We start from the raw sequence: 16,625 nt of genomic DNA, 5'->3' as shown, positions 1-16,625 counted from the left end.
AAACGTTGGATGGTTTATTTCAGACCCTTCCATGAGGTCCGAAGCCATAACCCAATTTTTAAATAATTTTTGTTTGCTAGTGGCTAATATTCAAATTGCTATAATGGTGTGTGTGCAGCCAAGAAAAGTGAAGGGCAGTGTGTGTGCTCATATGAGTGTGTGCAAAATTAGAGTGTTAGAGTCACGCTCTGTCCCTCACCTCTGATGCCCCAGAAACTGCTCAGACCCACTTTCATCTTGCATGCAGGCTGTATTTTATTCTAAACCTGTCCACTAACAGTAGTACAGTGCAACACCATAGTTTTAACCTCTACTTCTTTCATCCTGCATTGGCCAGGGCCCTAGGACGAAAGGCAGACTCCCTCTCTCTAGGGAGCTCCTTCATTCCAGGCTCAGCTAGCCCTGTCCTCCTCTCTCTCTCTCTCTAACGCTTCCTTAAGGCCTTTTTATCAGGATGGTGAGCTGAGGGCTAATTTGTTTCTTGCTCCCCACCCTCTCCTTCTGATTAGCTAATGACTCAAGTACCCATTATCAGGGGGAATAATTGAGGCTATGTTGATCAGAGTGCTGACCCACATGTCAGATCTCAGGACTCTGTCACGAAGAGAGACAGATACAGACAGTATTTTGAAAGTGGCAGCACAAAAGCTGACCTGCACCATATACAATGAACACAGGACACTTACTTTAAAAAAAAAAAAATCATGTAGTTATGATTTCTAATATTTTTGTTGATTAGCCTGAGAAAAAATAGGAAATTTCAGCTTTGCCAACACAGCAGGTTATAATATAAATGGTGTGGAAGCCTAAAAACTGAGAACTAAGCTGTAATTTAATGAACATCTTACCTAAACCAATCGTTTTTGATGAGCATTTTTAATTTTAACATTAAGATTTGGAGCAGACAGTTTTATGTACATCGGTATAAAATCCTCTTGGGTTTCATGAACATAAACCAAATGGTAAAGTTTGTCCAAAGGTCACTGAGTGTAGGGTTTCTACAAACTCCAAAATACCAAGCCAACTCATCGGTTTCATAATGAAGCTAGAACATTTAACTGTATTTTCTCTCTCACACTCTCTCTCTCTCTCTCTCACACACACACACACACCTCTTGTGCCAAAGAAGTCTAGAAACATCCTGGCCTGTTGCCATTTTCTTACATGGTTTGGCATGCAGATCTCTCTCCTCCCATATTAGAAGCAGTTAGTTAGCTTATCACATCTTCCTGACTTTACAGGTAGCTGACAAGGAAAGCTTAAGAGTACCTGCCTCCTCAACATAAACAGGATCTCTTCAACATAGACGTCTGTAAATACTCCTGCTTGTCTCACTGCTGTAATTACCCTCTTCCAGCTTATGGAGCAAACAATGCCCAAGAATACACTATTGGAACAGTCTATTATTTCGACCAACAGTCCAACAAAAGACAACTTACAATGACCATGATTTATTACATTATTCACGAAAATCACATTATGGGTGTACAGATGCTTGCAGTTCTTCATTACCAACTAATAGGAACTCCCTAAAACAGTGATACATTCCACTACATTTCTGCTCCAGAATGATTTTATGGGCAGTAACTGCAATAGGACGAGCAATTGTATTTACAGTCCCGTACCTGCTGGTAGGTGGAAAGGCAGTCCACCCTCTCCCATGAATATATTCTATGAATATGAGACAACAGTAGTTTTGACCATGCCCTGAAAAGTTCACAGATGTAGAAAGACCCAGCCAATCAATAGAGCCGGTTGGTCCCTCTGGATGGTACTCCCTCTCAGTTGGCTGCCTGCAACTATATGATGTTCTCTGTTGAGCAGTCAGGCCTCTGACCCCAAAGATGAGCAATACAATACCATGAGTGGCTACATGGTTCAGTGGTATAAGTACGGGACTTACCATAGAAGTGACTGATCTGTCATCTTCTTCATAATTTACTACCGGAGGTGGCTCTTTCCCATCATTCTCCTGAACTTTTTGTTCTAGAAGTTCTTTCTGGGCTGTAAATTTTGCCTCAGTGCATCTTAATTGCTGAACTGTTTGCTTGAGTTCTTCTAGTGCTTGCTTCTGGCTCAGCAAAAGCACAATGCTGAAAAGAAAAAGGACAAGCACAAATTAAACACTGATTATTTTAAAATGAGTTTTTCTTATCAAAACAACATTGGGGAAAACATTTTGTCATTGGTAATTTGGTTTCTCTTTTCTACCTTTCCCACCCACCTATCTCAAGTGGAGGATACCCAAGTTATCTTTTCTTTGAAAAACAGGAGGAGATCTCATTTATGTTCACTGCTCTAAGTCCTTCGCATGAACAAGTCAAATATCACAAAGCTTTCAAAACTGGAAGAAGAATAAAAACAAAGTGCAGCAAGCTTATATGTTGTTGCCGCACCTTCTTTCTCGAAGGAACTACACAATTAGTAAAAACAGAGTTTTCTTTAAACTTTTTCATTAGTAAAATGGAATTAAGGAAATGCCTGTTCTTTTTTCACCCTTTAAAATTCACCAAATCAAGTACAGTATTTCTAGTCTTGAGCAGCATATAGAGAAATAAAGGTATACTCAATTATGGAAATCCTAGAATGTGCATTCTAAATTTAGGTTAGTACCAAAGATTTTATTATCCCTTTTTCTGCAACTTCTTCATTTTGTGTGAGCTGGGCTAGGGTGACACACAGAGGTATGCACATGGGGGAAGGAAAATCCTGAGGGAGGGTTGTTTTGGTTTTGTATTTTTTAAGATTGTAAGCTCTTTGGATAGAAATTTTAATCTATGTTTCTATAGCATTTGGTATGTAATTAATAAATAATAAAAATAAAACACATATTACAAGTAAAGAGGTGAATACCCTGAATTTAAAGCCATGTAGGTAAAATAACACTGCTTGAATGTTTCAGACATTCTGTTAAGAGCCTCTGATTAAAATAAAAAATAGTAAGAAGAATTCACCCAGGTTCACTAGAAGTGTAAGAATCTCATTAGCTAATTGGAAATTATTTAATTAGCGTAGTGAAAAATAACGGAAAAAGCAAACTTCTAAAGCTTTTGATATTTTTTCAATAGTATCTAATGCATTAAGAAGATGACTGCCTTCAGAGCTCATACTAATTTATTTTTTCATTGTTTTATTCATTAATATAATATAATTTAAGATATTACGCGCCAGTTCACTGTTATTGGGAAGTAATGGTATCTGTCATAGAGTCAATTAAATCTTGACTGAGGGTGGAAACAATCGGGGAGAGACGGGAAGGAACTAAGTACAACCCCAATTCTATTTATCAGTTCTTATAACTTCCGTTTCAAAGTAGAGGCTAAAAGCTATATAATCCGAGCTGGAAAAAGGTTGATCATAAATCACAGAAGATAAGGGTTGGAAGAGATCTCAAGAGGTCATCTAGTCCAATCCCCTGCTCAAAGCAGGACCAACACCAACTAAATCATCCCAGCCAGGGCTTTGTCAAGCCGGGCCTTAAAAACCTCTTTCAGGGATGGTCTAGACAGTATTTGGTCCTGCCACGCGGGCAGGGGACTGGACTCGATGACCTCTCGAGGTCCCTTCCAGTCCTAGAATCTATGAATCTATGAATCTCTAAGGATGGAGATTCCACCACTTCTCTAGGTAACCCATTCCACTGCTTCAACACCCTCCTAGTGAAATAGTGTTTCCTAAAATCTAAGCTAGACCTCCCCCACTGCAACTTAAGACCATTGCTTCTTGGTCTGTCATCTGTCACCATTGAGAACAGCCTAGCTCCATCCCCTTTGGAAACCCCTGTCAGGTAGTTGAAGGCTGCTATCAAATCCCCCCCTTCACTCTACTCTTCTGCAGACTAAATAACCCCAGTTCCCTCAGCCTCTCCTCGTAAGTCATGTGCCCCAGCCTCTTAATCATTTTTGTTGCCCTCCACTGGACTGTCTCAAATTTGTCCACATCCTTTCTGTAGTGGGGGGCCCAAAACTGGATGCAATATTCCAGATGTGGCCTCACCAAAGCCGAATAGAGGGGAATAATCACTTCCCTCAATCTGCTGGCAATGCTCCTACTAATACAGCCCAATATGCCGTTAGCCTTCTTGGCAACAAGGGCACACTGCTGACTCATATCCAGCTTCTCATCCACTGCAATCCTGTAACCACTGTAATGTAAGCTGGTGACTCCATTCAGCGTAACACACAAACTGTGATTTTTTATAATGCTTGATTTGCTTTATTTGTGGCATTGTTTAATATTACAGGCTATTAATATTCAGCATAATATTCAAACGACTTCTACATTCAGTATTTGGAATAAGATGCCTTGAGTAAAGAACATATCCAACCTAGGTCCAAATGTGAAGACAGTTCAAAACACAGATTACGTTTGAGTAGTGTATCTCTGGAAACTCCTTCTTCACAGCCATATCTGCACAATGTGACCTGGTGGATCTACAGTCTAGGACACGCATGTCTAGTTGCTGTGTAGGCCAGTCACGCATGTCTAGTTGCTGTGTAGACATATCCTGAGAACTCCCTCGTTCTGTCCAGAACTGAAATGAACAGCTGGGTAGATCTTCTAAAAGAACTAGTTCTGTCCAAGTAAAATGCCAGAGCCCTTCTGACACCCAAGATATGAAGCCTCTTCATCATTATGAGAATGTGGCTTGCAGGGCAGGGGGAAAGGGTGATAAGTATATAGGCTTGACTGGGGAAACAACTTTAGTGAGGAAATTTGGATGAGGATGTATCCTTAAAAAAAAAAAAATGCATGGAGGATCAGCAACCACAGTACATAACAGAGGTAATGGCCACCAAAAAGGCTACATTTACGGACAGATGTAACAAAGAAGTGGTGGCCATCAGCTTCAAACATGGCCCCATGAGTTTAGATTGTGACACACTATACCTTGTGGGAGCATCCTGTCATATTCCCCATTTATATATAATTGAGATATTGCATAATAAACAGGCCATGTGAGGTATCCGGGAAAAGGTTATGATCTGTTGAAAGTCACTGTTCTATCGAAATATGTATATCATGAATGCACATGAAGTTATGAGAATTGTGTTTTATGGTTGTCTCTAAAATATGCTGTGGGTTTGGGACGCGCCCAGATACTACCTCTCCAGAGACTACCTCTCTCAGGACTGCATCTACCCATCTTAGAGGAAGAGTGCTCACCAGATCGCTTGTGCTTTCTCCTCAGTACCAGAGAAGAGAATTGGTGCTTTCCTTCCAACAATCTTCTCTGGGGTGGAAACAGCAATGTCTGGAAGGACACTCCTTGCTGAAATGGAAGCACTCAGCACTGCAACAAGCACAAAGGCTTTGAAGGTGGATGCAAGACAGCCTCCATAAGAATGTGGTTCAATCTCACATCCCTGTTTTTTATACAATGCTTGAAATCTCTATAGATCTGGTCACAGTCTTGAATGTGGACCACACCCGGACATTTGGAGCAAGGATCACTCACCAGCAGAGATAATCGGCACAAGACTTAAAGCCTGGGGTTCAAGGCATCCCCCAGTACTGAGCATAAACATTTGCACTAAAAATGTCTCTATCAGAAAACCAAGAAAACAAAGAAAGAAAACCTAGACTAAGTACAATAATGAGTGCCACTAAACAACAAGAATGCCCCCACACACCTACACACTATTTAACTATATACAAATAGGCAGAAAACCAATGATAGTGGGGAAAAACTTGGATAAACAAGTTGACATGCTCCATCTACAGATCACAGCTGATAAAAGGAATGGGGGGAGAGAGGGAGGGTCATGACAGCTCCGCCCTTTATATCATCAATCCATAGCATGAGAGTGCTGAAGGCAAATGCGCCACCTTGATGGATACCACTACGGGGAAAAATCCCCAGCTCTGGGGCACTGGGAACATACAAACCTGAAGTGGAACAGACATGTGCAAATCACTCAAAGAAGAACTGCGTATTACAATATCAACAACTTTTTCCTTTAAAATTTTCACCTTCCAATATCTCTGGCCACACTTACTCTGATTTTTTTTCACAGGTCTTAGAAGATTCTTCTATTTTCTTTTCTAGTTCCAACAAAAGCTCCTCTTTGTTCAAAAGCGTCTGCTGTGTCTGAATCAATTCTTCTACTACTGTTTTCAACCTAGAATACAGGTCAGTGTACAAATCAAAAATATGCATGTACTACATACATACAATTTAAACTGTTTGTGCACATATTTATGTTTCTCTGTATATCTAAAAAGAAGAGCTGAAAATAGAAGCAGCAATCCTTAAATTAGTTTCTATTTTGCCAGTTTCCCTTTTTTGGTAATATGTTTATTAAATTGCTTATTTTGTGAATGTACCTTATTATATGGGGACACTCTAGATGTGGGTGCACACTGTTGGGAGTGAAGGCATATTTTAGGCCTGATAAAAATCTGCTGTGATTTTTAAGAATCTGTTTGGATAATTTTTACCAGCTTAAAGCTTAAGTAGAACCGCCCATGAAAATGAAGAGTAATCATATTTGTGAGGAAAAGAAAAAGATAAAGCATCCATAAAGCTAGAAAAAATTGGTTTGAGTTAGCACAAAACTTGTACCAACCGGGGTGGAGAACTGATATGAAACAGAAACTAATGCATATTCATAAGAAAAAACAACAAAAGTTATAAATAGTTAGTCTAACCTGGGGATGGGCAAACTACAGCCCGCAGGCTGGATCCGGCCCCTCAGGGCTTTCGATCTGGCCCGCGGGATTGCCCCCCGTGGCGTCGCAGCCCCACGCCATTCTCAGAAGCAGCCCTCGGGTGGTGGGGCAGACGGCTCCACGTGCATTGCCCTTGCCTCCAGGCATCCCCCTCCCCACCCCGCAACTCCCATTGGCCAGGAATGGGGAACCGCAGCCAATGGGAGCTTCAGGGGAGGTACCTGGAGGTGCAGGCATGCAGGGGGCGTGCCCTGGCCCCAGTGCACACCACTGCCACCCCGGAGCCACTTTAGGTAAGCGGCGCCGGGCCGGAGCTCGAACCCCTCCTGCACTCCGCCCTCCAACTCCCTGCCCTAAGCCCCCTGCCTGCACCTCACACCCCAACTCCCTGCCCTGAGCCCCCTCGTACACTCCGCACTCCACCTGCACCCCAACCCCCTGCCCTGAGCTCCCTGCTGACCCCTTGTGCACCCCAAACCCCTTGCCTGAGCCCCCTCATACACCCTGCACCCCTCCTTTGCCCCAATTCCTTGCCCTGAGTTCCTTCCTGCACACCACACCCCCTCCCATACCCTACACTCCCTCCTGCACCCCAACCCCCTACCCCAGCCCTGCATACAATTTCCCCACCCAGATGTGGCCCTCAGCCCAAAAAGTTTGCCCACCCCTGGTCTAAACAAAGGGAAGCTGAAGAGTTGTATTTGTCTGGTGCTGGAGACGTCTGTGTGATGACTATCCAGATGAACTTCCCACTTGTGTGTAATTGATCACTACTTACTCAGCAGATAAAGGCTTCATTCTTTGATGCAGTAGCACTTAAAATGCTTCTTAGGCATTTTAATTTTTTTTTAAACTTGAAGCAGTTGCTAGGCCAAGAGCGTACACAGTAATATATAATAGAATCAATTTCTTCCCAGCATTCATCCAGTTATTAATTCATTAATATTGATATTCCAGGCAACAGTGGCATAACACAGTTAACAAAAAAGATTGGATTTATTGTTTTGGAGCTTTTCTCCTAATGGTCTACTACTGCCCACACTTTTTCAACTGAAAGAAGAGTCAAATCAAGCAGGCTTTAGCTATCTGGGAATTGTATTCCATATATGCTAAAATTAGATTAATCTGCATTTGATCCTGTGATATATAGTAATGATTTATCTCCTACGTAAACTCATTGTCTATTTTACAATTACAGATTTAAGCTTGTGACACTTCAATTATCAATACATATAATTACATGTACAGATTCCTCATTATATATTAATCTCAAATTTAATATTAATTAAAAATCCTTTCACTTTAAAACCTTGATTAAGAATATTTGCTGACCCTACATGTGACTGTAAATATTTCTTTAACAACTTTCAAAAATTCATTGACCTAACAATTATTTTATACAGATTAGGCACTGTATTTAATTATGAACCATTAACATATAGAAATTTAAATCCAAATTAATATTATCATTTGTCTCTAAAGTATATAATTACTTTCACACAGCATCAACATTTTAACATGCTCTACAATTTTTAAAAAGTGTAGGCAGTGTTGTGGTAGCCATGTTGGTCCCAGGATATTAGATAAACAAGGTGGGATAATATCTTTTATTGGACCAACTCCTGTTGGTGAGAGAGACAAGCTTTTGAGCCATAGAGCTCTTCTTCAGGGCTTGAAGTTTTGTGTGGCTTGATAGCTTGTCTCTCTCTCACCAAGCGAAGTTGGCCCAATAAAACATATTACTTCACCCACTTTGTCTCATTTAAAAAATTTGATTTAAAATCAGAGAATCAAGTTGGAATAGGAAACTGATGTAGCTCTTCCCCATACCTCTGAACTATGTGAGGAAGTTTGGACTTATCTTTGAGCATGAGAAGATAAGTTAGTTGTTTTAATCTTCCTTTTTGTTCTAAATAACCATGTGAAGTTTGGACATCATTTAGGACTGGCTAGAGCTGGTATCTCACACTATCTTGTATCATCACCCTGTTTACAATTTGTCACAGGATATTTCACCATGGACCCGCATCTGTCTTCTGGACAAAAGTAGTTCAAAATAAGACTATTACTAACTCATCAGTCACTCTAATCATAGTTAGCTTTCATAATAATTTCCAAATTATTCATCTTTACACTGAACATGGACATATCAAAACATTATGAAACTTTCCATATGCTGGGCTTACAAATTATCTTAATGATCTGGAAGAGCTACTTGGGAATTCTTCTTGATCACTGATTTAACGGTCTCAAATATTAATAAATATTATAATAAATATGAATACATATTTGTATAAAATAGCTGTTTGGAAGATTTGTTTAACTCATCTGGGTACTGATTCATATTCCCACTCACCTTTTTACTACCTCAACAGACATTCTCTACCAGCCATATATTGTTTGCTCATTTTATTCATCCCACTATCTTCCAAATATAATATTTTAATCACAGTATTATATTTTAAACAACCTCTGTGTTTGCATATGTTAATACAGTAGCTTCCATTAAACCATCAACACTTATCAGCAAATACCACCGTTTCTGTTGTACTTAGAACAGAACAACCGGTAAATGCTGACACGGAGACCACTATGTGTATACTATGATTCTTTATTGGATTATTTACTTTGCTTTGCATTATTTTTAAACATAAAACTGATCCAATTTTCCACACAATGTATTTTATAATGAGGATAACGGTTTAATTAAACTTAACCCAATAATATAATGTAGGAAAATATGTTTTCTGTAATTTAAGTAAAATAAAGGGGTTTTAGTGGCAAAGGGAACGCTTAAATAAAAAATGTAATTAGCAAGATAAGTGGTAAAAGTGCTGAGCTCAAATTGTAGCTGGTAAAAGAGAAGAGAAGCCTGGAATTATCAAAACTGATTCTGACAAAGAAAAATTGTTTTGTGATGTAATACACTTATCGTGACCTTTAACGTACCAATGTGAACTTGAAGAAAAGGGCCAAAACATAAAATCTTGTCTACTCAAAGCCAGAAAAGGGGTCATTTCCAAACTGCTCAAAACTGGTTCTTAGCTAAAGTGAACAATTGGCTCTGACATCACTTGTTTGTTAAAGACTATAAAAAGGTGAGCTCTTAGGGGGTTCATTACTAGTGTCTGCCGGTGCAAGCTGGAGACAACCATCGTTGGTTTGAGCACCCCAGAGCCTAGTCCTGCGATAAGCACCTGATCCTTGTTTATAACTGTATTTTATTAGGGCGTGATGACTGCTTATGATCTAAGGCACATTTGAAGCAACTGTATAAATACCATTCGGCCTTTGAATTTAATAAAAGAATTATGGCTATATTAATATTTGGTGGTATCCTGCATAAACAATCATATCAATAACCTTCTCCACCAGGAGAACCTCACCCAGAGCTATAACAGCTGGATATTGATTTCTTCATACACCCTCATTCAGAAACTGACAGTCTGAATTACTACAAATTATCACTATGTTGGGAATAATTACAATAATAATTAATTACAGATACAAATCTTCAGATAGATGATTAACTTATAGTACGTTTCCTGATAAAGGGACACATTGCCATCAGCACACTGTGGGTGCACAGACCCTTCCCCTTGGACATCCTGTGCAAGAATAAAGGACAGTTGCAATCCGTGGCCTCTGGAGAAAAACTTCTCTGGAGAGCAAAGAAAATACTCTCTTCATGCACCGCCAAAGTAGACAAAAAAAAAAAAAGGTAGTAGCACAGCTTTGATCCTTTCCACAGTCAGACTATGGGAATACACTGCACCATTCTTCAGGATGATAGAGAACACACTCTTCATCTGCACAAAAAGAGAAAGAAGAACTCCCCACAGCTTCCCCAAGACAGTGCAGCTTTATATGAGCTCATACTGGGGACTGAGGCTGAATGTCACAATCTAGCCAACAGATACTTTTTGGGGAAAGGTGGCAAACAACAGTGATATTTAAAAGAATTACATCACATGCTATTCTGTATTTGTTTTCTTCTATTTATTAAATAAATAGAAGTTTAGTTATTGTTTGTTTAATTATTGTTTAATATTTTGTTTAATTATTAAATTCACTACAATTAGGACATATATAAGAACACAACTGGCTCTGCTTTTATCAGGGACTCATGCATAATGAATTGTAAATTTAAATTGCAAAAAGCACTGACTTTTCACTTAAGCAGTCTATTCCCTCAATATAGGGTGTGCATATTTCCCATTACCATCAGCAACAATCACATACACCTATCAAAAGAAGAGTAGATTACCCTATGTGCTATGTCCATAAGTGTGCTTAGATTCTTGCTGAACAGTCCCCAACCCAAAAAGTTTATAACCTGACCATGAATGCTTTTTGGTGTAGATTTGCAGAGACTATGGCCTGCATTTCCCACTCTCAGAAAGCCAGGCTGGAGGGATCATCTAGTGTGAAAGGTGTCTGCTGGTGGAATCTCTTGGGAAGCATGTTGGAGAGCTACAGGAGGAGGTGGCTAGGCTGAGGCACATCCATGCCCACGATGATTTCATTGAGAGTATTCCTATGAATAGATGTCCAAGGGCAAATGTGGTGGCTTACCAAATAGATGTTAGTACTTTTCGAAGCATAGGGGCATGGAAGGAAATATCTGTGAAAGCAGCCAATCACGAAGACAAACAAGTTTGTTTACATTTGCAGGAGTTAATGCTGCCAGCTTCTTGTTTACCATGTCACCTGAAAGTGAGAACAGGCGTTCTCATGGCAATGTTTTAGCTGGCGTCGCAAGATGTTTACATTCCAGATATGCTAAAGATTCATATGTCCTTTCATGCTTCAACCACCATTCCAAAGGACATACGTCCATGCTGATGACGGGTTCTGCTCTATAATGATCCTGAGCAGTGGGGACCAACACATGTTCATTTTCATCATCTGAGTCAAATGCCACACGCAGAAGGTTGATTTTCTTTTTTGGTGGTTCGGGTTCTGTAGTTTCCACATTGGAATGTTGCTCTTTTAAGACTTCTGAAAGCATGCTCCTCACCTCATCCTGCTCAGATTTTGGAAGGCACTTCAGATTCTTAAACCTTGGGTCAAGTGCTGTAGCTATCTTTAGAAATCTCACATTGGTACCTTCTTGCATTTTGTCAAATCTGCATTGAAAGTATTCTTATAATGAACATGTGCTGGGTCATCATCCGAGACTACTATAACATGAAATATATGGCAGAATGCATGTAAAACAGAGCCAGAGACATATAATTCTCCCCCAAAGAGTTCAATCACAAATTTTATTAATGCATTATTTTTTTAACGAGCGTCATCAGCATGGAAGCATGTCCTCTGGAATGGTGGCCGAAGCATGAAGGGGTGTACGAATGTTTAGCATATCTGGGACGTAGATACCTTGCAACGCCGGCTACAACAGTGTCATGCGAACGCCTCTTCTCGCTTTCAGATGACATTGTAAATAAGAAGTGGGCAGCATTATCTCCTGTAAATGTAAACAAACTTGTCTGTCTTAACAATTGGCTGAACGAGAAGTAGGACGAAGTGGACTTGTAGGCTCTAAAGTTTTACACTGTTTTGTTTTTGAGTTCAGTTATGTAATAAAAAAATCTACATTTATAAATTACAGTTTCACGATAAAGAGATTGCACTACAGTACTTGTCTGAGGTGAATTGAAAAACACTATTTTGTTTATTATTTTTACTGTACAAATATTTGTAATAAAAAATAATATAAAGTGAGCAGTGTACACTTTGTATTCTGTGTTGTAATTGAAATCAATATATTTGAAAATGTAGAAAAACTTCCAAAAATATTTAATAATTTCAATTGGTATTCTATTGTTTAACAGTGTGATTAAAACTACAATTAATCGCTATGAATTTTTTTGAGCTAATCGCATGAGTTAACTGCGATTAATCGACAGCTCTATTTATTTTCTCTCTATATAAGCATATTTGAGCAGTGGACAAAGAAATTTTCATTTAGTTTCCAAAGGGCAGGAAAGAATTAATATTATTCACATGAGTGAATTGTGTTCTGGTAACAATCAGTTGTACAGAATTAGAAAAATCAGTGGAAAAGACCTACAGTACTAGGTTATCTAGTACATACCTTCTACTAATGGAACAATGCTCCTCACAAATATCCATAAATCTCTCGTGTAACAGTATCATTTATACTTAATCCTTCTTAATGTAAAAGAAGGTTCTAGATGTTCTTGGTCCCAGAGCCCTTTACCTAAGAGTACTTTTGCAATAAATTTATGAGAGACTGTATATAATCCCAGGCTAGTAAATAATGCTAGTATATCTTATCAATATTTCAGGCAAACAAGTCTTGGAGCAAACTTCTAATCACTCCCCACCAAAGTATTCATAATCCAACATGTTCTATTAGCAGCAGGACCTGTGATTCTAACCTCGCAGTCCTATTTTGGAACACTTAATGAAGAAATATTTTTTACAAAAACAATTAGGTTTTAAGTCATTTATACTGTAAAAACATAACAGAGGACAGAAAAATAGTCCCAAAACTCCTATCTCCAACAAGACCACTCTTGCCTTCCTGTCTACTCCTATGATAGCCCTCCTTTCTGTACTGCAAATATCCTCAATCTCTTACTTCAAAATCCCTCTTCAAAATCAATCTTTCATCCTGCTTCCCATTCCTTTTCCCCCTATTATGGTATTTACATCTCTTATTAACTCAATCTCTATCTAAAAACATTAAAATGTGATTTTTGGGTTGCTATATACTGTAAATATTACTCCACAGAAGTTTTATTTTTTTTAATCCTCATCCCTCCTTTTCCTATACTTTTTCTCTCTCACCTTCAAATTTTATAACTGTCCTAGTAAGACTGTTAGCTCTTTGGGGAGGCAAGTGTCTTTTTTTAACCTCTAAAAACCCCTTCCCCTTTCTTTGTGTAATAAAGGTGGCAAAAAGCTAACTATTCAGAAAATCAAAACTGGCAACTAACATTAAATAGTTAACCATATTTTAACCCCTCTCACCCACTAATTTAAAGAAGTTGGAGCATTGCATGACCATGCAGAAAACAAAAGCTATGTAAACACAAGTGTTTAGAAACTGGAAGATGAAGACACGCTGCCTATATTATTTATCATGTATGCCATTCCCTGTTAGCAAATCTCAAACTATTTATTACATATATTTTATGTCATATATTAACCCTTTCTAACTACTAGAGGGAAGCTTTGAGGTCTAAGCAAAATGGTGAAGACAGAAAAACAGAAACCTCAGAACATTTACACATAGGAACTGGATTTTTCTCCTTGATCAAATGTTTTCAATTCCTGTCTTTTTTTTTTAAAATCATCTGAAAATTATAGTTACCATAAAGTTTATTTAGATGCAGAATAACTATTGGTAGTTACTGAAGCAATGACAAAAAGTCTAGGAAGTGATCTGATTCATTCTGTCACCAAAGTACTGAAGGTGAAGTGTTAATTTAATACTTGTTTCCAAATATTTATTTTGTACAAGGAGCAACAAACCAACCAGTGGCTAATCATTTGAAATAACTTGAAAACATAATTTCTGAACTTGTATCTTTTTAAATTTGATAAACTGATTATGTGCACTGTGGGATGAGCTGGGTACATGAACTCAAACACACACAGTAACTAATAACTCAGTGGTCCCCAACCTTTCCGAGTGGCAGGCGCTAGACGACTAGCCGCTGAGGAACGTGGCCGCCGGACAAGCAGCCACTGAAATGCCGCTGAGAAGCAGGGTCATCAAGAGGCGTCGCCGCCGAAAATCAGCGGCATTTCAGCGGCATCGTTTCATGATGTTGCCACTTCTCGGCAGCATTTCGGCAGCTGCTTGTCTGGCGGCAAGTAGGCGGGTGCGCATAGATGCTCCGACGGGCACTGCATTGGGGACCACTGTAATAGCTGAAAGCCTATGCTGTGAGATGGCTGTAATTCATAAAGTAATATGTGTAAAAAAATCTAAAAACAGCTGAGAACTTAAAACCTAGTTGGTAACAGACCACAAATCTCAGTGATCACAGTATCATAGAAGTGTAGGACTGGAAGGGACCTCAAGAGTTCTTCTAGTCCAGTCCCTTGCACTCAAGGAAGGACTAAGTATTATCTGCCATCCCTGATAGGTATTCAACATTGGAGTGTTTTAAGAGCAGATCATACAGAGAATTCCACAACCTCCATACACAATTTATTCCAGTGCTTAACTATCCTGACAATTAGGAAGTTTTTCTTAATATCCAACCTAAATCACCCCTGCTGCAATATAAACCCATTGCTTTTTCTCCTAGTCTCAGAGGTTAAAGAGAATTTCTTTTCTCCCTCCTCCTTATAACAACCTTTTATGTACTTGAAAACTGTTATGTTCCCCCTCACTCTTCTCTTCTCCAGACTAAACAAACCCAATTTTTTTTTTAATCTTCCCTCATAGGTCATATTTTCTAGACCTTTAATCATTTTTGTTGCTCTTCTTTGGACTTTCTCCAATTTGTCCACAACTTTCCTGAAATGTGGCACCCAGAACTGGACACAATACCAGGGCGGAGTAGAGCAGAAGAATTGCTTCTCGTGTCTTGCTTACAACACTCCTGCTAATACATCCCAGAATGATGACTGCCTTTTTTGCAACAGTTTTACACTGTTGACTCACATTTAAGCTTGTGATTCACTCTGACCCCAGATCCCTTTTCACAGGACTTCTTCCTAAGTATTCATTTCCCATTTTGCATGTGTGAAACTGATTGTTCCTTCATAAGTGGAGTACTTTGCATTTCATTCTATTTACTCGAGACCATTTCTCCAGTCTGTCCATATCATTTTGAATTTTAATTCTATCCTCCAAAGCACTTGCAACCCCTCCCAGCTTGGTATCATCCACAAACTTTATAAGCGTATACACTCTATACCATTATCTAAATCATCAATGAAAATATTGAACAGAACCAGACCTAGGACTGATCCCTGCAGGACCCCACTTGATATGCCCTTCCAGCTTGACTGTGAACCATTGATGACTACTCTCTGGCAATGGTTTTCCAGCCACTATGCATCCACCATATAGTAGCTCCATCTAGGTTGTATTTCCTAGTTTGTTTATGAGGTCATGCAAAACAGTATCAAAAGCCTTACTAAAGTCAAGCTATGCCACACCTGCCGCTTCCCCCTTATCCACAAGGCTTGTTACTCTGTCAAAGAAAGCTGATAAACCAACCTATCATCATTTGTTCTTGACAAATCCATGCTGGCTATTACTTATCACCTTAGTACCTTCTAGATGAAGACTGAACCTGATTATAATCCAAATAAAAAGAGCTCTCAAGTCATGCTTGTAGCTGTCTCCATTGCTCCATACTAACTCAACAGATATTCTAGGCTTCACAGTGATGTTATGGGTTATTGTGTGTGCTGCTCGTGTTGATTTTGTGTCTGGAGGAAATATCCTAGGAAATTTGTGTTCATTTATGAGGGTGACAAATGAGTGTGCGCTGCAGTGATGGGCTGTGTGTGTTTGGGGTTAATGTGTATAAATAATGGTGTTGTGTGTAGGTCTTATTGTGCTGGGAGAATTTTATGAGCTGCTCCAGTGTGGCAGCTGAGCCAAGTAATCCACTCTCCCTCATACAACCAATGAAATTGTTGTATGCAAATTACCTGTAGAGTAATTGGTTGAGTTACCTCTGATATTATAATGGTTTAGGACTCTTGGACTATCTTGGGATAGCATAGATACATGCCTTATTGTACCTGTATACCACACAGGTGTAATTCATAAAGTCAAAATAGTTAAGAAGTTAAAAACTTGACAGTAACAGACTGTGAAACCCAGTGATGGTGCAATCTGGTGATATTTTGAACAAACCCCTCTCAGTCATGCTTGTAGCTGTTTCCATCATTTCACAATGACTCAACAGACATTCTAGGCTTGATAGTAACACCGAGTGTCATTTCTGGAA

The 16,625-nt window shown here is 39.2% G+C and overlaps 1 protein-coding gene across 6 annotated transcripts in view; it reads right to left on the bottom strand.

Annotated features, from left to right (window-relative positions):
• Window positions 1-16,625, bottom strand: part of FER (FER tyrosine kinase) — a 424,085-nt gene that overhangs the window by 307,602 nt on the left and 99,858 nt on the right. For all 6 annotated transcript variants that reach the window (XR_004646238.1, XM_034774460.1, XM_034774461.1 and 3 more), the window contains 2 exons: window positions 6,000-6,122; window positions 1,904-2,093 (listed from right to left, as the gene is read on the bottom strand). Coding sequence is in view for 5 of the 6 variants with exons in the window: in XM_034774460.1 (XP_034630351.1) it covers window positions 1,904-2,093; window positions 6,000-6,122 (313 nt within the window). In the remaining variant the exon portion in view is untranslated. The remainder of the gene's footprint in view (window positions 1-1,903; window positions 2,094-5,999; window positions 6,123-16,625) is intronic.

Source organism: Trachemys scripta, chromosome 6 (assembly GCF_013100865.1).
Source record: "Trachemys scripta elegans isolate TJP31775 chromosome 6, CAS_Tse_1.0, whole genome shotgun sequence".
Classification (NCBI taxonomy): Eukaryota; Metazoa; Chordata; order Testudines; family Emydidae; genus Trachemys; species Trachemys scripta.
The sequence above is the reverse complement of the archived record's forward strand: the minus strand, read 5'-3'. Positions and strand labels throughout refer to the sequence as shown.